Source organism: Tupaia chinensis, unplaced genomic scaffold, assembly GCF_000334495.1.
Source record: "Tupaia chinensis unplaced genomic scaffold, TupChi_1.0 Scaffold138910_1, whole genome shotgun sequence".
NCBI lineage: Eukaryota > Metazoa > Chordata > Mammalia > Scandentia > Tupaiidae > Tupaia > Tupaia belangeri.
The window spans coordinates 1,277,928-1,299,872 of NW_006198801.1; the positions used below are offsets into that span (position 1 = coordinate 1,277,928).

Genomic DNA, 21,945 nt, shown 5'->3' on the forward strand with positions numbered 1-21,945 from the left:
ACCTCTCCCTATTTCCCAACCTCAGCTCCAGCCCCTCGGGCCTCGACATCATGGGTGACGGAGGAGAGGGTGAGGACGAGGTCCAGTTCCTGCGGACGGTGCGTAGCTCTGGGTTAGGGGTCTTGGGGGCCATCTCTCGGGTCTCTCTGAGTGTCCCTCTGTCTCTCACTGTCTCTGTCCTGCTTGCTGGTGGTATCCGAGACTCAAGGTTTCATTGTCACTTTGGATCACAGTCAGTCTCTCTGTACCTCTGTCTCTTTCTCTTTCAGTCTCCTCCACCTTCCTCTCCATAGAGAATAAGGAGACTTTGGAATTGTAATTCGGTCGCCTTCCCTTCTGACATTAGCTCTTTGTCCACAACCAGGGCCACTGAGGGAGCACCCCCTCCCACTACCATGAACGCAGGCACTTGGGGAAGGTGGTTCTAATTCCTAGGCTTAATTTAGCTGTCCCCTGCCTCCACCCTAGCCCTAATTCTCTTCTTGCTCCAGACTCTGACCCATTTAAGTTTTTGGGAAGGGGGCTGTGGAGAGCTGGAGGACACAGTTCCTTTAAACTCCCAGCCCTTGAGGACCTCCTAGGGGTCCCTTGGGTTCTGGGTCTTTTTATCCCAGTTGTTTTGGGGAAGGAGAGTGAGCTATGGCTGTGAGTCTCTCCCTACCTGTCCTCTTAAATCGTCTCTCTCTGTCCCTCTCTCCATCTCAGCCTTTCTCTCTTTTTCTCGGTCTCTATCTTTGTTCTTTGCCTTCAAAAAATGCTCTCTGCATTTTTCTGTCTCTCTGGCTCTGTCTCTCCCTGGATCTCTGACTCCCAGCTGGGGGCAGGGATGGGAATTGGAACAACAGGTGTCTCTCCCAGAATAGCCCGCTTTTCTGGGGCCTGAGCAGGGTACAGGGAGGGGACAAGAGGAGGAGGGGCTGCCCATCTCCCAGTCCTTCCCACCTTGGGGGTGTGAGTCTGGGAGGGGATGTCCTCTCCTCTAGGCCAGGTCTGCTGACCCCGCACTAGCCCCTCCCCTCCCCTCCCCTCCTCCTTCAGGCCCTGGGACCTACAGGAAATGCTGACGCAGCATTCCAGCCCCAGAATAGGAGCCCAGAGAGCTGGGTCCGGTTTCCTGGGAGGGAGGAACAAACAGCTGGGGTTGGTAGTGAAGGATGGGGACAGCTGGACATGAAGCCACGGGAGGAAGCCCAGCTTCAACCTAGACTCTCACCCCAGACCCAACCCCTTAGCAGACACCATGGGTTGGGTCCTTCCCACCTCCCCACCTCCCCAGCCCTAATAAGACCATGGCCATGAGCCCCTGGACAGTCACTCTACTCCAGGCCATGTGCCCAGGCCTCAGCCTCCTGAGGCATCTAATTATAGCCTCACTGCCCCATCTTCTGAGGTAGGACCCTATCTTTATCTCCCTGGGAGATTTAAGGGAAACCAAGTCTTGAGTGGTAGAATCACTAGCCCAAGGTCAAGGCTAGTAAGTGGCATCTCTGGATGCCCCTGGGGCCCTAGGTCTCCTGTGTTCACCAGAGAAAAAATAGGCCCGGGCTTACCAAGGTAGCCAGCATTAGGACTCCAGAGGCCTGGCCCCAGCGTGTCTGGCCCCAGAGTAGGCCTTTTTTGCTGGATGTTATTGAGGTCAGGTAGCGGTTTTCTCAAACTTTTTGCCCTGCAGAAGCAACATATTCTATATTGCAATTCAGTATATGTACATACATCTAAGCAGTACTAAAAATCAATGTTGTTGAAGTGTCATTGACATGCCATAAATCATACCCATGCCAGGTGTTATAGTTCGAGGTTTTTTTTTTTTTTTTTTGAAGAGGTTTTTGCTATAGGGCACATGCGCTCGCCAGAAAGAGAGAGACGGAGAGACAGAAAGTGAGAAATCACCCCTCATGGGGGATGGCCATGCTGCAATCCCTTCTCCTCCATTCTCCTCTCGGGATCTTGGGCACGCATGCACACGTGGCTGGCGTGAGTTTTAAGCCACCGGGTCTGGGATGCAAACTGCGGTCAACTACATGGGAGTCCAGCGACACAGCCATTACGCCAACTGCTGGTCCCACTTGGTGTAGTATTTCTGACAGTCATCCATGACATACATTCCATGTACCAAGACTTTGTTCCTTTTTGGTGCTGAGTAGAATTTCATTGTGTGACTACACTGTTATCTGTTTGTCACCCCACCGGGTGACAGACATTTGAATTGTCTCCAAGTTTTGTTATTATGAACAACTCCTGTGAATGTTCACACACACCTTTTTTTAAAAAGACTTATTTTATTTAACTTTATTTATTTATTTTTGTCCAGAGAGAAATAGAGTGAGAGAAAGAGAGAAAGTGAGAAAGCAAGCCACCAGGTCCGAGATTCAAACCATGGCCAGCCTTGTGGGAGTCCAGCACACCTAACCACCACACCACCTGCTGGCCCCCACCCCCTTTATATTTATTTACTGAGAAATTTTTGCTATGTGGTGTGTGCGCTCGCCAGAAAGACAGAGAGAGACAGAGAGACAGAAAGCGAGAAATCAGCCCCCAGGGACGATGACCACACTGCAATCCCTTCTCCTCCATTCTCCTCTCAGGATCTTGGGCATGCATGCACATCAGCCAGTGTGAGTTTAAACTACCAAGTCTGGGACTCGACCCATGGTCGACTACATGGGAGCGACATAGCCAACTGCTGATCCCCTCCTTTTTTTTTTTTTTTAAAGAATTATTTAATTTAACTTCATTTATTTTTTTATTTATTTTAATTCGATGAGAGAGAGAGAGATAGAGAGAGAGATAAAACAAGCTGCCAGGTCTGGGACTTGAACCATGGTTGGAAGTGTGGGAGTCCAACACCCTTAACCACCATGCCACCTGCTGGCTCCTCCCTTTATTGTTAAAGAGCTTTTACTCAAAACTGCTATGTGTCCCATGTGCCATCTGCTATGAGCCTCCTGATGCTCCAGAGGGGACTATAGGTCTAGAAGAGGCTGCACGAAGTGTGGAAACTATCTCCAGAAATGCCTGTCAGGGTACTTCTCATTTGTTCTCAGCATGACAGGTTCAGGACTCAAACCGCGGTTGACTACGTGGGAGTCCAGCAACCTAACCATTACACCATCCACTGGTCTCACTCACACACACACTTATTTTTAACACACAGGTTTCATAAAATGAAGGTAGGTAGGCCTTAGAGTATGACGGACATGTTGCTATTTTCTGTTCTTGCTTTAGTTTATTTCATTTTTTTCAGCATGGTGGCCATGGCCCTCCCTAATTTCATTTCCCTTTAATGGGTGATGACCTCAAGTTTTGCCCAGGCTAGGGTTTCTCAAAGTCTGGCCCAAGTCAGAACCTCCTAGGGGCTGGTTACAGTACAGCTTCCCTGCTGACTTCAGAGCTACTGAGTCAGGCTCTCGTTGTGGCAGTGAGACTGGAGCAGCAAGGAAACTACATTTGTAACTAGGACTCCCCCCCCCCCCCTTTATTTGGATGCAGGAGGAAGTTTGAGAATCAGTTATTACATCATTATTATGCCATTGGTATAATAATTATACTCTTTCCTTGGGGCCAGCCGGTGGCTGGTGGTTATGGTGACTGGGTCCCACATGGCCAACTGTGTGGTTCAAGTCCTAGACCCAGCGGCTTGAAAAATATGCACGCATGGGACCAGCAGTTAGTGTAATGGCTATGTCGCTGAACTCCCATGTAGTTGACCGTGGTTTGAGTCCCGGGCCCGGTGGCTTAAACTCGTGCCAGATGCGTGTGCGTGCGTGCCCAAGATCCCGAGAGGGGAATGGAGGAGAAGGGATTGGGGCGTGGCCATTTCCCCCCGCCCCCGAAAAAATAAAAAGAAAAATATGCGTGCATGTCCAAAATCCTGAGGAGAATGGAGGAGAACGAATTATGGCATGACCATGCCCTGTGGTTGGAAGGGATTCTTTTTCCTCTCTTTCCCTCTCTCTGTTTCTCTATGCGTCCTATAGCAAATTTTTTAAAAAAGAAAAAAAACTGGGCCCCTGTCTGGTTTACATATTGGCGTTGACATTTGCCTGTGATTTTTCTGGCAAGTGATTTTTATTTTTCTAAGTCTCTACTTTCTCATCTAAGAAATGGGGACAAAAATATGTATAATTGGGACCAGCAATTAGCATAATGGCTATGTTGCTGGACTCCCATGTAGATGACCATGGTTCGAGTCCTGGACCCAGTGGCTTAAACTCACACCGGGCGCGTGTGCATGCATGCCCAAGATCCCGAGAGTAGAATGGAGGAGAAGGGATTGTGGCATGGCCATTCCCCCGGGGGGTGACTTCTCACTTTCTGTTTGTCTGTCTCTCTGTCTCTCTCTGTCTTTCTGACAAGTGCACATGCCCTATAGCAAAAACCTCTCCAAAAAAAAAATGTATAATAAGGAATCAAGGGGCCCATGCGAGTACCTCTCTGGCCTCATCTTCTCCCTCTGTGCCCCTTGGTCCTGCTGCCACCACTGTCCTGTCTCCATGGCTGTTCCTCAGCACCCTAGCACCCTCCAGCCATGGGCCTTTGCACAGGCTGCCCCTTTTTTCCTGGGTCGTTCTTCCCCTAGAGATGAGCAGGTCTGACTCCTCCTCATTATCTGGACAGACTCAGTTCAAATGTCACCTCCTCAGAGGTGTCACTTCACCCCCTCACTGATGTCATCCTCACCCCAAAACTACTATGTTACATCACCTTGGGTTATTTTTTCCATAGCACCTATCCGTGTATTTATTCATTTGTTTATCACCCATTTCCACTGGGAGGATGTCAGCTTTAGCCATTGCTTTATGTTCAGCACCTAGAGCAGTGCCCGGCATGTAGCTGAGGCTCAGGGTCTGCTACGTGAATGTAAAGCCTTGCCGCACAAGGCCTGGCAGCCAGCGAGTGCTTGATAAATACAAGCTATGTGATTCTTAGGACGTTCAAGTGTCTAGTGTGTGCCAGGATGTCGGGGCTGGTGTCCAAAGCAGTCCTGAGGGCTCCTGCCATAGAGTTGGCATCTCTTCCTCCTCCCTGGCTGGATAGACAGACGGAGGGCTGCCTTCGTGGATTGAAGCCGGGGAGGGGGGCATGTTTGTGTGCTATGCTTGGAAGGCAGGATGTTTAACCTTCCTGAGTCTGTTTCCTCTGCTATGAAATGGAGTAACTATTGATTAGGAGAGGAGACTCTGTCATTTTTGACCGAGACTCCTGCTAGTGAAAACATGGAGCACTCCCTCATGGGCACTAACATTAGCTATCATGTTAGCTCTGGGCGGCTATAACACTGTAAGAGATGTCCTAGGGCTATAAGGATGTGATATATAGCCGCAGACATGGGGTTCAAATCCCAGCTATGCTGTATGCCAGCTGTGTGACCTTGGACAAGTCACGTCCTGTGTCTGGGCCTCTATTTCTTCCCCTTTATATACAGGACTTACTGCATAGAGTTATTGTGAGGAGTAAATTAGTTAATGCACACCACATTTTTGGATCAGGTCCCAGTACACAGAAAACACTTTTTATTTTTTGGAGAGGTTTTTGCTATAGGGCACACACGCTTGCCAGAAAGACAGAGAAAGACAGAAAGACAGAAAGTGAGAAATCACCCCCCCCCCGAGGGGATGGCCTTGCCGCAATCCCTTCTCTTCCATTCTCTTGAGATCTTGGGCACACATGCACATGCGCCCAGCGTGAGTTTAAGTCATTGGGTCTGGGACTCGAACTGTGGTCGACTACATGGGAGTCCAGTGACATAGCAATTATGCCAACTGTTTATTTATTTTTAATTTGACCAGAGAGAGGGACAGAGCAAGAGAGAGAGGCAAAGTGAGAAAGCAAGCCACCAGGTCCGGGACTCAAACCTTGGTCAGCCATGTGGGAATCCAGTGCCCTTAACCACCACGCCATCAGCTGGCCCCAGTGATAATTTTATTTATTTATTTATTTTTTGAGAGGTTTTCGCTATAGGGCGCATGCACTCGCCAGATAGACAGAGAGAGACAGAGAGACAGAAAGGGAGAAGTCACCCCCCAGGGGTGATGGCCACACCGCAATCCCTTCTCCATTCTCTTCTCGGGATCTTGGGCACGCACGCACACACGCCCGGGGTGAGTTTTAAGCCACCAGGTCCGGGACACGAACCGCGGTCGACTACATGGGAGTCCAGTGACATAGCCATTACTCTAACTGCTGGTTCCAGTTATTTTTATTTTTTAAAAATAATTATTTTATTTATGTTTTATTTATTTAATTAATTTATTTTTAATTTGACCCAAGAGGAACAGAGAGAGAGAGAGAGAGAGAGAGAGAGAGAGAGAGAGAAAGTGGAAAGCAAGCTGCCATGTCTGGGACTTGAACTGTGTTTGGCTCTGTGAGAGTCCAGCATCCCTAACCACCATGCCACCTGCCTACCCCAATAGCTATTTTAATTTTTTAAATATTTTTTAAAAAAGAATTATTTTATTTAACTTCATTTATTAAGTTTTAATTTGGCTCGAGAGAGACAGAGCGTGTGAGAGAGAGAGAGTGAGAAAGCAAGCTGCCAGGTCTGGGACTTGAACCACGGTTGGCCATGTGGGAGTTCAGCACCATTGACCACCACACCACCTGCCGGCCTCCCGATAGCTATTTTTAAAACAAGACACAAAAGAGAGAAATTAGAGAAGGAAGAACTTTAAAAGCAATTTTACTTGAAGTGCTCCTATTGTACCCTCCAATGGATCACCTTGTAGATGTTACTTGGGAAGCCTTTGGAGCCAGGCAGACTCAAAGTCAAATCCCAGCTTCTAGTTTTCTCTTTTAAAGTTTTTTTCTAAAACATTTAATTAATTAATTAATTAGTTTTTTAAGGTTTTCACCATAGGGCACATGTACTTGTCGGAGAGAGACAGTGATATGAAAAGTGAGAAATAGAAATCATCCCCCAAGGTGGATGGCCATGCCATAATCTCTTCTGCTCCATTTTCCTCCTGAGATTTTGGGCATGCATATACACACCCCTGGTGTGATTTCCAAGCCTCGGGGAACCATAGCTGGCCATGTGGGAGTCCAGCATCTTAACCACCACACCACCTCCTGGCCCTCAGCTCCTCCTCTTATCAGCTGTGTGGCCTTGGGCAATCAATGTTTCCCTTCAAGCTTCAATTTCCCCATTTTTTTTTTTTAAAAGAGAGATTTTTACTTTAGGGCATGTGTGCTCACTGGAGAGACAGACAGAGACAGACAGAAAGTGAGAAATCATCCCCCATAGGGCATGGTCATGCTGCAGTTTCTTCTCCTCCAGTCTCCTCTTGGGATTTTGGGCATGCACACACACGTACCCGGTATGAGTTTTAAGCCACCGGTCCGGGACTCAAATCATGGTAGACTACATGGGAGTCCAGCTATGTAGCCATTACTCCATCTGCTCATCCTTCCCCACTTTTTTTTTTTTTAAGAGATTTTTGCTATAGGGTGCATGCGCTCTCTAGACAGACAGAGACAGGGAGACAGAAAGTGAGAAATCACTTTCCTCAGGAGGCGATGGCCATGCTGCAATCCCTTCTTCTTCATTCTCCTCTCTGGATTCTGGGCGTGCACGCACATGCGTGAGTTTCAAGCCACTGGGTCCGGGACTCGGACCGTGGATGACCATGTGGGAGTCCAGCGACATAACCACTATACCATCTGCTGGTCTCCAATTTCCCCATTTTTAAAAACAAATTTTTGCCAGTGGGCATATTTGCTTACTGGAGAAAGACAGAGAGAGAGAGAGAGAGAGAGAAAGAAATCACTCCCCTTGATATACGGGAATACCACAATCTCTTCTCCATTTTTCCTTTTGGGATTTTGGGCATGTATGTACATGCGCTCACCACGTGTGCCCACTTTCTCAAGCCGCTGGGCCTGGGGCTCAAACTGAACAGTTGGCCATGTGGGATCCAGCTGGCTTGACACATCACAGGCTGGCCCCAGTTTCTCCATTCAAAAAAAAAAAAAAAAAGTGTATTACTTACATATTCCTTGAGTGTGAGACATACAGACAGACAAACAGAGACATCACTCTGAATAGGGTCCTGATGCTGCAATCTGCCCTCAGCCTTCATTTGGCCCTGAATTAGGGGCACTCATGCCTGGTTTGCTCAGGGAGGTCTCTGGTCTTGAACCAGGAACCTCCCACATGGGATTGCCTTATGTTTTACTGCTGAGCCACCATCTGGTCTCCAGTTCCCCAGTTTAAAGTGGGGGTGACACGGCTCCTAGCTCACAGAGGAGTGAGGAGTCCATCTGTGGGTCCCGGTTCTGCTAGTTGCTATCTATTCCATAAAGAGAAAGATGGAGCAAGTGGCCCGGGGTGTGCAGTGGCTGTGGTCTCCAGGCCACGCCCCACAAGACCCCTGACTGCTCACGCCCACCCCCAGGACGACGAGGTGGTCCTGCAGTGCAGCGCCACCGTCCTCAAGGAGCAGCTCAAGCTCTGCCTGGCCGCCGAGGGCTTCGGCAACCGCCTCTGCTTCCTGGAGCCCACCAGCAATGCCCAGGTCTGTGTGGGTGGAGGGGCCGGGACCAGGGAGTGGTCTGAGTGGGTGGAGAAGAGGGGTCTGGGGATCTGAGATGGGGTGCTGACAGGAGAGAAAGTGGGGAGGAGGCTAAGAGGCAAAGAGGGCTGAGAGACTGGGGTGGGTAGGGGTGCGACTCTGAGGAGGGAGAGGTGGAGGCCTGTGGGTGTCTGGAGGCAGAAAGCGCCCCCAGGGGGCCCCCCAGGCCATGGGATGTGGGAGGCCAGGGTGGGCTGCTGACCCATAGCTTTCCTTGGTAGGTGTCTGAAGGGCAGAAAGCCGTGGGTCCCGGTGGAGAGTGACCTCCAGAATAGGGCACAGGGGAGGGGCAGGACCCTGGCCCACAGAGGACCTTGGGCCCACGGAGGAGGGAGAGGAGAGGGTGCTCTGTGGGGAGGAGGCTGGGATCTGAGATGGGCAGAACATGGGGTGTGGGGGCTTGAAGGTCTTAGGGCTGCAAGGGGGGAGATGACCTGAGGGTGGGAGGCTAGGGTTCAAAGGGCAGAGGGCAGGGGAATGAGAGGGCAGAGGGACTGGAGGTCATGGGGATGCCAGCAGGGGACTGATGGGCGGGACTAGGGACATGGAATCTGAAGGAAGAGGAGGCCTGGGTCTGGGAGGACAGAGTCTTGAGTCTCAGGGGAGGGTGTCTAGCAGCCTGAGGTGGCTGCAGGGTGGAGGGGAGGCTAAGGAGGGAGGAAGCTTGGGGCTTGCAGTGACTGAAGAGCAGCTCAGGGCCGTTGTGGGCAAGGCAGGAGGTGAGATGGAGAGATTTGGGGTTATCTGCAGGGCATCCCCCCGTGTCCCATGGTGGGTGTGGAGCAGGCTCAGCGTGTCTGAGGCGGAGGTATAGGCGACTAGGTGGGACCCGATGCTGTGGAAACTTCCATGGGGTCCGAGCGGAGTCTAGGTGTAAGGGCGGAGGCAGGGTGGAGGGCGTTGTGCAACGTCAGTGCAGACTCAGTGCGCGAGGGCATTGGGAGTAAGCGGTCAGTCTGAGGTCTTCATGTCAGCACGCGTTTCCCACGGGCAGTCCTCTTACGAGATCAGTGCAGTTACCACAGTCAGAAGGCTGGCGGGCAGGGCCTTCCCGTGCAGCCAGGGTGGTGTCTGTCTGTCTCGGGGTGTGGGCATTCCGGCTAGGGGAGGGGTGTGCCAGGGAATGGTGCTCAGGGTCTTCAGGTCCTCCCCTCACATCTTGCCCTCCCCAGAATGTGCCCCCCGATCTGGCCATCTGTTGCTTCGTCCTGGAGCAGTCGCTGTCGGTCCGGGCATTGCAGGAGATGCTGGCCAACACCGTGGAGGCTGGCGTGGAGGTGAGGCTGCCCCCATGGATGGGGCGCAGTGGCTGTGGGTGAGAGGACCTGGGGGTTGTTGACCATCTGCTCTTCTTCCTCTCTGCCCCGCCCCCACAGGGCCTCAATTTGGATAAGTGGGTAGGTCTAGCCTTGGGTGTCGCCTGTCCTTCCTACCCCTCCTGACCACCGGCCTGCTTCTAGGCCCATGTCCTGCACACGGGGGCTGGGGTTCTCCCCCACCCCAGTTGTCAGGGGCAGTGGAACCCAGAACAGGCCAGTCAGACAGGAAGGAAGTGGGTGGGGGCTTCTGAGCCCCCCACCCCGGTTGCCTTAGCCTGCTCCTTTCTCCTCTGTCCCCCAACCCTGACACCAGCTCCTCTTCGCATGGGACTTCTCCCCTCAACTCCCCCATCCCCAGCGTGGGTCTCCTCCGGTCCAGGAGTGGGTCTACCATGTGATCACATGGCCCCATCACATGGTCCCCCCAGCGCATGGGCATGTGAGAGCCGTGATGGGAGGCATGATGCCATCGGGCAGTCGGCAGTACCACTCCCTGCCATAGTCTGGGGTGTGGCAGCACAGGGCTGTCCCCTTATCACTATGGGCAGTGTTCACGTGTGTTCCTGCCGGGACTGGCCTAGTGCACGGTGGCTGCAGCTCAGCCATGTTACACAGAGGGGACCGGGTCCATGGAACACGATACCGGGGCTTCCTTGGGTGATGAGTTAGAAGATGAGTTCATTGCCCCGAGTGGCCTTGGGGCCTGGTCAACAAGGTGAAGGAGGCAGGAGGAAGGGTAGGCATCCAGGAATAGAATACGCCCCCTCTACAGGCTTCTCAGACACTCAGCCCCTGCTTCTGTGCATGGGAAACTGAGGCAGAGAATCTGTTGAGAGTCTGAACTGAGACTGCCTCACCTCCAGGCCTGAGCATGGTATTTTATGGGGAGTATATTCCCTCCTGTGACTAAGCTGGGTGCCTGGGGGTCGGTACTGACTCTGTGCCCTCCCTCCCCCGCAGTCGTCTCAGGGCGGGGGACACAGGACACTCCTGTATGGCCATGCCATCCTGCTCCGGCACGCACACAGCCGCATGGTAAGTGCATCACCGAGGGGGTGCGGGCAGAGGAAGAGCATGGGTGCTTGCCAGGAGGCTGACCTCCCTCTACAACCCTAGTATCTGAGCTGCCTCACTACTTCCCGCTCCATGACTGACAAGCTGGCCTTCGACGTGGGATTGCAGGAGGATGCAACAGGTGCAGGGCTGGAGCGGTGGGGATGGGACGTGGCTCCCATGGGCAGGGAGTTGGGGCAGAAGGTCTGCCCCAGGGCCAGGAATGGGGGCTTTGTAGCCAAAAGTCATGGGTTGTGGATGGACACAATCTGGGCAGGAAGTCATGGGTTGTGGATGGACACAGTCTGGACAGGGAGACTTGGCAAAGCAGGGGGATCTCTAGGCAGAGTCTGAGAGCCAGAATGGGGAACTGCTAGGCAGAGAGTTAGTGGCAGTGACAGAGTTAGGGATCAAGGGCCTGAGAGGCTTAGGGGACGGCAATGACCTGGGGAAGGACATTCTAGGAGGCTGTCATCCTGATGGCCACCGCCATCCTGCCCCACCCACAGGAGAGGCCTGTTGGTGGACAATGCACCCAGCTTCCAAGCAGAGGTCCGAAGGAGAGAAGGTCCGTGTTGGGGATGACATCATCCTCGTGAGTGTCTCCTCAGAGCGCTACCTGGTGAGTAACCCCACCTGTGTCATGGCTCCTACTGCTCTAGAGCTGGGGGCACAGGACTGACCCCATCTCCTCATCAGTCATTTGCCTGACTGGTCTTCAAGCCCCCAAGGTCTTTTTTTATGTTTTTATAATAATTGTTTATTTTTATTTATTCATTCATTTATTTTAATTTGATCAGAGAGAGACACAGAGAGAGAAAGAGAATGTGAGAAAGCAAGCCACCAGGTCCAGGACTCGAACTGTGGTCGGACATGTGGGAGTGTCCAGCATCTTAACCACCACGCTACCTGCTGGTCCCCGCCCCCAAGGTCTTAACTCTTAATTTTCTGTTTCCCAATCTCTTACATCCCCCTTCATTTTTTTTTTTTTTTTTTTTTTAATTTGTCAGTGAGCATGTGAATCTACCAGAGGCAGCCAAGAAAGCACTCCCCAATGGGGTGTGGTCACATCGCAATCTCTTCTTTTTCATTTCTCCATCCTGTCGGGATTTGGGGACACACATACACACACACACACCCAGTGTGCTTTTCAAGCCATCAGGGCCAGGATTTAAACCACATGGTCAGTCACGTGGGGTCTGGCTCCCTTGACCACCAGGCCACAGAACCAACCTCTAAGTTTCTGATTTCTGACCCTCTTCTACTCAAACCGTGGTCGGCCATGTAGGAATTCCAGTGCCTTAACCACCGTGCCAACTGCTGCTCCCCCTCCCCCGTTTTCCCAATTTTATCTTGTTTCCTATATGTGTCCTCTAATTTTCTGTCTCTCGTCCGCTGGTTCTCTGGCATCTATCCCGATTCCTGGCCCCTGACTCTGGACCCTTTGTCTATCTCTACCAATCATCTCTGATGGCCCCCAGCACCTGTCGACAGCCAGCGGGGAGCTCCAGGTTGACGCCTCCTTCATGCAGACACTGTGGAACATGAACCCCATCTGCTCTGGCTGTGAAGAAGGTGAGGGCCCTAGACCTCTGGTCTCTAAACTGACTTTCCAAAAACAGGCCCTCAGAGTTGTCCCTCGGACATGCATCCCTTGTAACCACAGGCCCAAGACCTAGATCTCCAAATTGTGGCCTTCACACTTACATCACCACTGACCCCAAATCGGGATCCCCAGACCTCAAACTCGATCTGACTTCCAAACTCAGGCCCTAAATCTATGCATCTCCAAAGCTCACACGCCAAACTCAGTCCTAGAGGTGAGACCCCTGAACTTAGATCCAAAGCTTAGAACATCAAATTCGAGTGTGACTCTCAGACCCTCACATATTAAGCACAAACCATGCATAATCTCAGCTCCTCACACTACATCCCGAAATTTAAACCTCAGATCCCTAAACCAAGACCTGGAATTCAGACTGCAAACTTCAGCCCACAGACTTTCAGCCTTTAACTTCAACTCTCAAAACTCTCCAAATCAAAGTCCCAAATTCAGATCTCCACCCTAAGACCCCAAAGCAGGGCCCCCAGACTTTGACCCCAGCTCTCAAACTTAAAAATGCCTAGTCCTAAACCAGACCTGGCTGAGGCTCAAACTATAGATCTGAAACTCAGACTCTGAAACACAGACCCATCAACTTCTAACTGTAAAGTTCATGCCCCAAAGCTCAGACTTCCAAACCATAAACCTTCATCTCAGACCCCAAGCCTCAGACCCCCACCTCAGGCCTCTGATATCAATACTCAAAACTCGGGCACTAACACCAGAACCCAACCTCAGACTGAGCCATCACACAGCTAAACCCAGGCCCTGAACCTCAAGCCCTGGAACTGGGACCCCAACACCAGTGAACATTAGACCTGAACCTTTTACTGACCACACACTCTGGTCCTAGCCCCCAATACTCAAATGCAGAACCTGACACCATACACCTACAAATCCCCCAACCTCAGGCCTAGATATGCCTAGACTCCCAAGTTTAAGTCCCCAACCTCGGACCCCAAATCTGGAATCCTGGAATCCTGACTTCACACCTTACTCTTGGCCTCAATTTCAGTCTACTATTTCATACCCTGAAACTCAGACATCCGACTGCAAACCCCAAACCCTGCCCTCAGCCTCCCCCAGGGAAGGCAGGCCCCAGCTCTAGCCCAGCTCCCAGGCCTTTCTGGGGCTCCCACTTCACAGTGGCGTGACCACCTTCTCTGGCTGCTTCCAGGATCCGTGACAGGGGGACACGTCCTTCGCCTCTTTCATGGACACATGGATGAGTGTCTGACCATTTCCCCTGCAGACAGTGAGGACCAACGCAGGTCTGTGTTGTGGACAGGAGGGCCTGGGGCCTAAGGGTGGGGGTGGGGGGCAACGGTCAGCCAGGACCATATGAGGGGGGGAAAGGGACTGGATTCTGGGTGGTTGAGCCTGAGGCTTGACTTCACTCTCCTGTGTCCCCAGACTGGTCTTCTATGAGGGAGGAGCTGTGTGCACCCACGCCCGCTCCCTCTGGAGGCTGGAGCCGCTGAGAATCAGGTGGGGCTGGGAGATGGGCTGTGGAGGGGCTGGGGCCTCCTGAGGGGTCTGGGGGAGGAGAAAGCCCCAGAGTGCCTTGACAGGAGCTCTGAGGGCGAGATGGGAGGGTTTTGAGGGAAAACCTGAGTAGCCCAAGAGAAACATGAAGGTTCACAGGGATCTTGGGGCAGATGGGAGATTCCCAGGGAGAGATCGGGGCCCCAAGGAAAATGTGGAGTGCACAGGGGAGAAAGTAAAGGGTCTGAAAAAAAATCGGGCACTGGAGACACCAGGGGGCTCCAGTGGGGGGCCAGGGAGAGAAATGGGGTTCCAGAGAGAAGGCTGGAGGTCATAATACAGAGCTAGGGGTCCCACTGGGTGGGGAGAACCCTAGAAGAGGATTGGGGGCTGAGGAGGCTTGGACCCAGACTGTGAGCATGGGAGGACTGCAGGGTCTCACTCCCTTGCCCTCCCTCCCCGCAGTTGGAGTGGGAGCCACCTGCGCTGGGGCCAGCCGCTACGGATCCGGCATGTGACCACTGGGCGGTACCTGGCACTCACCGAGGACCAGGGCCTGGTGGTGATTGATGCCAGCAAGGCCCACACCAAGGCCACCTCCTTCTGCTTCCGCATCTCCAAGGTCCCTCTCTCACCTGGAGCGCAGAGTCCCACCCCAGCCTGCAGTCTGCAGCCTCCGAGTGACGCTCCCTTGACTCTGTTCTCTGCCCCTGCAGGAGAAACTGGATGTGGCCCCCAAGCGGGACGTGGAGGGCATGGGCCCCCCTGAGATCAAGTATGGGGAATCCCTGTGCTTTGTGCAGCATGTGGCCTCGGGCCTGTGGCTCACGTATGCCGCCCCGGACACTAAGGCCCTGAGGCTTGGTGTGCTCAAGAAGAAGGTGAGTGCCTGGCAGAACAAGAGGGGGGCAGGCAGGGCAGGAAAGGGGCTGGGGGTCATGCTGGAGACTGAGAGTCTGAAGATGGGACTGAGAGATGGAGAAAACCCCGAGACTAGGAGAAAGAGGGAAAAGAACAAGGGATACACATGCATAATACAGAGGTGGTAAAAGGAGACAACGAGGGATGGAAACAGAAAAATAGAGAAATGACAGTGACAGACTAGAACAGCATTTGACGAATGCTTATTGGAGTACCCAAGTTGTTCTGGATATGTGTGTAGAAAAATAGATGAGGGACCAGCGGGTAGTGTGGTGGTTATGGCACTGGATGCTCCCACATGGCTGACCATGGTTCAAGTCCTGGACCTGGCGGCTTGCTTTCTCATCTTCTCTCTCACTTTCTGTCTGTGTGTATCTCTCTGGTCAAATTAAAAATGAATGAATAAATAAATTTCAATAAATAATTTTTTTTAAAAAAAGAAAGAAAAATAGATGAGCTGGGACCAGCAAGTGGCATGGTGGTTAAGGCGCTGGACACTCTCACATGGCCGACCACAGTTCGAATCCCAGACCTGGTGGCTTGCTTTCTCGCTTTCTCTCTCTCCCTCTCTCTCTATCTCTCTCTCCGGTCAAATTAAAATATGGGAATGAATAAATAAAAAATTAAAATAAATCATTCTTTTAAAAAATAGTTTAAAAAAAAAGAAAAAGAAAAAGAGATGAACTATTCCCCGTCTTCTCAGTGCTCAGAAATAGTGGATAGGTTGCTTTGAATCAAGTACACAGTTTACAACTGAGGAGTGAAAAGCTACTTTTGGCACAGAACTAGCGTGTGCAAAGGCCCTGAGGTTGGACTGAGCGTGGCTTGTTGCAATAACAGAAGGAAGATGCCGTGTGGCTGGAGCAGAGTGAGCCAGGAGTGCTGAGGACACAGAGGGGCTGGAGACAGACTGTGTGGGGCCTCGTGGGTCACGGAGAGCCTTCTAGCTTTTATTCTAAGTGAGCTGAAAGTACTGGAGAGTAATGAACAGGTGGCTCACAGGGTTCTTTGGCCGCTGAAGGGAGCTATCAGAGGGGAGCGCTGGACTAGGAAGACGACGGAAGAGATCACTGCAAGGTCCAGCGGGGAGATGAGCGTGGATAGGACCAGGGTCGAGAAGATCGTAAAGCTGGATTGTGTTTTGAGAGTGGAGCCAACAGGATTTGCTGACAGATTGGATCTGGGCTGAGAGAAGAGTAGGTGGAGGATGATGTGATTTTGTCTTGAGCAACTGGAAAGATGAAAATCCCATGACCAGAATTGGGACAGTTGGGTATCAGCTTAGGACAAGGATTTTTTTTTTTTTTTTTTGGAGAGATTTTTGCTATAGGGCGCATGCGCTCGCCAGACAGAGAGAGACAGAGAGACAGAAAGCGAGAAATCACCCCCCAGGGGGGATGGCTACGCCGCAATCCCTTCTCTTCCATTCTCCTCTCGGGATCTTGGGCACGCACGCACACGCGCCCGGCGTGAGTTTAAGCTACCGGGTCCGGGACGCCAACCGCAGTCGACTACATGGGAGTCCAGCGACATAGCCATTACACCAACTGCTGGTCCCAGGACAAGGATCTTAAGTTTGATCCCAGCATCTAGACTAGAAACCCCTCAGTACAGACTTGCAGAGTAGAGTGGGAAGCCACTGTTTGCAGAAAATGAGGCCCGTGGTCGGATACATGAGCCGAGGGTATACAGACAGCTGGGGCCAGAGTGGGATGTGTGGGAGTCCTCAGCAGGTGGGTGGTATTTGCAGCTGCCGGTCTGGGTGAGGTCCTGGGGAGGTTGGCTTGGGGCAAGCCAGCAGCCACAGTGAGCTCACCTCCTGGGAAGGTGGTCAGGCATTCTGTCTGGCACAAGTTTAGTTTCGGGTGCTGTTAGAGCTTTCTGGGGGGGAGTGTGAAGTCAGCACTGGATACAGGAGAGGGTCCGGCCTGGAAGCAGGTGAGCTGGAGAGAGACAAAGGAGAGGCAGAGAGAGAGGAAGTTAAGACAGAATCACAGAGAGAAAGAGAGACAGAGATGGATACATAGACAAAAGGGCAGAGAGGGAGCGGCAGGGAGAAAGCAACCAAGTGTGGGAAAGAGGTGAGGGAGAGACAGATAGATGGAGACAGAGACAGAGACACATGCAGAGGAGTAGGAAGATGGGACTGGCAGATTCTGTGAAGGGGTAGCAGCTGTGGGAAGAAAGTCTGGGCAGAGGTTGGGGGGTCCAGGCCTGGGGTCGCTGGGCTGCTCCTGATATCTGTCCCCCTGTCCCAGGCCATGCTGCACCAGGAAGGCCACATGGACGATGCGCTGTCACTGACCCGCTGCCAGCAGGAGGAGTCCCAGGCGGCTCGCATGATCCACAGCACCTCCGGCCTGTACAACCAATTCATCAAGTAAGACTGCCCATGCCAGTGGCCATGGCCTCAACCTCTACTCTGAAATCCACACCCCTAACATACCCGGACCCCTGACCTCTGTACACCTGCCCTCTGACCCGACTGTGACAACCACAGTCTTTTTTTTTTTTTTTTTTTTTGAGAGATTGTTGCTATAGGGCGCGAACACTCGCCAGACAGACAGAGAGAGACAGAGAGACAGAAAGTGAGAAATCATCTCCCTGGGGGATGGCCACGCTGCGATCTCTTCTCCTCCATGGGACTCAAACCGTGGTCCCACTACATGGGAGTCCAGTGACATAGCCATTCCGCCATCTGGTGGTCCTGACAACCACAGTCTTTGACTTCACATTCCTGATCATCCTTTCACACCCCTGCCACCCAGGCCCTTGACCTCCCCAGCCCCACTCCTGCTTTTCTGAGCCCCTGGGCCGACACAGGAGCAAGTCTCCATCCCAACTCTGCCTTTAGCTGCTGTGTGACCTCGAGCCAGTGCCCTGACCTCTCTGCGTCTCCCGTAAAACTGCATCCCTGGGAGTCCTGAGGGAGGTGGCTCACAGTTGTGGTCCTGCAGGGGCCTGGACAGCTTCAGCGGGAAGCCGCGGGGTTCGGGGCCACCGGCTGGCACAGCGCTGCCCATCGAGGGTGTTATCCTGAGCCTGCAGGACCTCAGCGGCTACTTCGAGCCACCCTCCGACCCATCGAGGGTGTTATCCTGAGCCTGCAGGACCTCATCGGCTACTTCGAGCCACCCTCCGAGGAGCTGCAGCACGAGGAGAAGCAGAGCAAGCTGCGCAGCCTGCGCAACCGCCAGAGCCTCTTCCAGGAGGAGGTGAGGTCAAGGAAAGGGTGGGCGCAGAGAGTGGAGTGGGCGGGGCCGAGCCCGCAAGTGCCAGCCGGAACCCGACTGTGAGACCCAGAGGGGGCGGAGCCTCGGCGAGGGCGGGGGTCTGTCGTAGTGGGCGGGGCCTATGAGGAGTAGGGCGGATGGCCGAGCAGTGGGTGGGCCTGTGAAATGGAAGGGAACCAGAGAGAGGGAACCAGGTCCTCGAAGCTCGAGGCCAAGGCGAGGACTGGGGAGGTGAGGCCTGGAGGAAGTCGAAGAATGAGGAGGTGGGGCTGTGGACTCCAGCGTGGTGTCTGCGGGGGCAGGACCGGCTGCGTGGGACCACAGAACCATAGTGAGGCTTGGCGGGTACAGGGTCAGAGGTATCTTCTGGCTTCAGGAAAGGGAGTGGAAAGACGCACTTCAGGGGCTGGAAGTCTGGGTTAGGAGAGCACAAAGGGAAAAATGTGAGCTCTGCTCGATCTGAGATCAGAATGGTGGGCTGCTGAGAGAGGCGGGAGGAGACACTGGACACACGTCTGGCGGGGAAGCATGGCACTCCAAAGCTTCCGAGTTGGCACCGCCTCCTCCCTAGAGGCTCCTGGTATGAGGCAGACCATGACAACCTATGGAGTGGAGTCAGTATATGCAAAGCGCCTGGAATAGTTCCAGCACATAGTAGGTGCTGTGGAAGTGTCAGGTGATTATCCCCTTGAAGTTAGCCCTTGCCGTGTGTTAAGGACTCTACACACGTGACATCCTCCATAGCCTCGTGTGGATTGTAATTCCCGTATCACAGAGAGGGTCACTGAAGCTCAGAGAGATGAAAAAAGTCATCTACTGAACACATTTGCCAGCTGTGAATAAAACATACAAAATTTGGGAACCAGCAGTTAGCGTAATGGCTATGTCGCTGGACTCCCACGAGTCGAACGCGGTTCGCGTCCCGGACCCGGTGGCTTAAAACTCACGCCGGATGCGTGTGTGTGCGTGCCCAAGATCCCGAGAGGAGAATGGAGGAGAAGGGATTGCGGCGTGACCATTCCCCCTTCTGTCTCTAATGTCTCTCTCTGTCTGTCTGGCGAGCGCACGCGCCCTATAGTGAAAATCTCTCAAAAAAAAAAAACATACAAAATTTTACGTCTTTACGGAGTTGGCATGGCAGAAGGAGATAGAAGAATCAGTAAAATAAATAAATTACCTGGCATATTTGATTGTGATAAGTGCTAAGAAGAAAAATAACTGAGGAGGGGATTTTGCAATTTAAAATCAGTTGGGAGCTGGTCCCCTGGCTTAGTGGTTAAGGGAGCCCAATTCCACATGGCTGACTAAGTAGTTTAAATTCCAGCCCTGGAGTATTGAAAAACACACTGGGTAGGGGCCAACAGGTGGTGTGGTGGTTAAGGGCACTGGACTCCCACATGGCCAACCACGGTTCAAGTCCTGGACTTGGTGGCTTGCTTTCTCACTCCCGCTCCTCCCCCCCACTCTGTCCCTCTCTGATCAAATTAAAATAAATAAATAAACAAAATAAAGTTAAATAATTCTTAAAAACAAACAAACAAACACTGGGTACATGTGCTTGGGTCCAGGTTGGAGAAATAGAGGAGAAGCAATTACAGCATGACCATTTCTCACTGGGGAGTGCTTTCTCCTTCTCCCTCTTTTTGTCTCTATCTGGCAAGAGCACATGCCCTCTGGCAAATTAAAAAAACAAAATAAAATTGGTCAGGGACCTGACAAGCTGACCCACATGGGAACACTCTGGTTTCACGCCTCGCGGCTTCCCTGAGTACTTGGGTACCTGCGTGCCTATGGTCCTGGACTGGCTTGAGGCTGGGGCCTGATTGCAGCGTGAAGACCTTGTTGGGGGCAGTGGCTCTTTCTTGCTCATGGAAAAAATAAATAAATAAACATAAAAAATAGATTGGTCAGGGACTAGCCAAGTGGCATGGGGACTAAGGTGGCTGAATTGTATACGACAAACTGTGTGGTTCAAGTCCTGAACTCAGTGGCTTGAGAAACATGCTGGGTGTGTATGTGTGACACCCCCGATCCCAGAGGAGAAGGGAGGAGAAGGGATCGTGGCACAGTCATCCTCCCTGGAGGTGCTTTCTCTCTCTGGATCTCTCTCTGGCAAAATGATGATGATGATGATAATTAGTCAGGCAGGTGATCTGAATATAGCAAATCATGTGTATATCTGGGAGAGGGGCAACTGGTAGAGATGAGAACATGTGACAAGGCCATGACGCAGGACTATACTTGGCACATTCTAGAAATATTGAGGAGGCAACAGGAGCAAGGTGACAGGGGAAGAGTGGGAATACATGAGGGCAGAGAGGTGACACCTATCAAAAAAGATAAAGTCAGGCTGGCTCCTTAGCAGTGGTTAGGTGCTGTGCAGAGGAAGCTGGATCCCATGTAGCTAATCAGGGTTTGAGTCTTAGCCCTGTCTGCCTGAGATACACTCCAGGTGTGCATGTGAGTGCTTGGGACTCTAATGAGATGGAGGATTAGGAAAAAGATTATGGTGTGGCCAGGCTTCTTGAGGGGGTTCTCGCTCTCTTGCTCTTTCTCTTGTGTATGAGCACACACCGTCATGCATAAGAGAGAGAGAAGTCATGGTGAGGACTTTCGGTTTTGGACCTGCAGAGGATCAGGTCATGTAAAGTCCCTAGTTGGGGGCAGAGCCCATCTGTGTGACTCCAACTTGGTTGTGTTCTCTATCATGATGCACTACTCATCTCACTAGTGAGATGGACCCCAGGACACAGTGCTCATTAGAAACAGCCCAAGTGTTGGGGCTAGCAGATGGCGTAATGGTTACATCGCTGGACTCCCAGTAGTCAACTGTGGTTCGAGTCCTGGACGTGGCGGCTCAAAACTTATGCTGGGCATGTGTTCATGCATGCTCAAAATCCCAGGAGGAGAATGGAGGAGAAGGAATTGCAGTATGGCCATCGCCCATAGGGGGTGATTTTCTGCTTTCTTTTTCTTCTCTGTCTTTCTCTGTCTCTCTGGCAAGTGCACATGCCCTATAGGAGAAATATCTCCCTAAAAAAAGACACCCCAAGTGTGAGACCAGCAGATGGCGTAATGGTTATTGCCGGGGTCCAGCCTCAGCAGGGGTGGGTGGTTGAGACTCATATACAGGAAGGCGACACGGGTGATCAGAAACAAAAATTAGACTGAGACCTCATTGCCTCTTAGCATGTTCTCAGCTGGCCACAGCCAGAGCCAGCTCCAGGCTGCAGCGCTAGCGGCTATCAAACACACATATTTACTGAGGGATGTTTAGGGTGAGGGGAAGTAAAGTTTTACTTTAAAAAATAGGGAATACAAAGCATGGAGACAATAATTATAAAATATGCTATTTGTCTTGTCAGATCAGGTAAAATCAATCACAGTTCTCAGGATGAAGAAGTCCATTTGTCTGTTGTATTTTCTTCTTAGATCTTGATTACTGGGAAGGGTCTTTCGAAGAGGGGGGTTGCAGGAAGTTTGATAACTTCAGTCCCAGGCCAGCTTGATAACGTCAGTCCTGGGCCAGGGCGGCAACATTGCTGGTTACAAAGGCCTAGATAGAAATCTTGTCTTGTTAAGTAAAGACACAGTTAATATATGGACTATCTATATATTACATCAAAAGACGGTGAGTCTATTACCCATATGGGAAAGGAAGATGATCTTATAGCTCAGGAGACAACACAGGATGGTTTATTAGCAGTTTTTCATAGTCAACAGCACATAGATGAGAAACTCTTTGTAGTTGAAAACTACCT

General features: G+C 51.9%; 1 protein-coding gene across 1 annotated transcript in view; it reads left to right on the top strand.

Moving 5' to 3' along the window:
* The first annotated feature begins 50 nt into the window (after positions 1 to 50).
* RYR1 (ryanodine receptor 1) overlaps positions 51 to 21,945 on the top strand; it is a 180,225-nt gene continuing 158,330 nt past the window's right edge. The window contains 14 exon segments of the mRNA XM_027765622.1: positions 51 to 98; positions 8,394 to 8,513; positions 9,743 to 9,847; positions 10,850 to 10,924; positions 11,006 to 11,084; positions 11,452 to 11,564; positions 12,424 to 12,517; positions 13,723 to 13,816; positions 13,959 to 14,033; positions 14,496 to 14,652; positions 14,747 to 14,911; positions 17,210 to 17,331; positions 17,909 to 17,981; positions 18,041 to 18,166. Of these exon segments, the coding sequence (XP_027621423.1) occupies positions 51 to 98; positions 8,394 to 8,513; positions 9,743 to 9,847; positions 10,850 to 10,924; positions 11,006 to 11,084; positions 11,452 to 11,564; positions 12,424 to 12,517; positions 13,723 to 13,816; positions 13,959 to 14,033; positions 14,496 to 14,652; positions 14,747 to 14,911; positions 17,210 to 17,331; positions 17,909 to 17,981; positions 18,041 to 18,166 (1,446 nt within the window).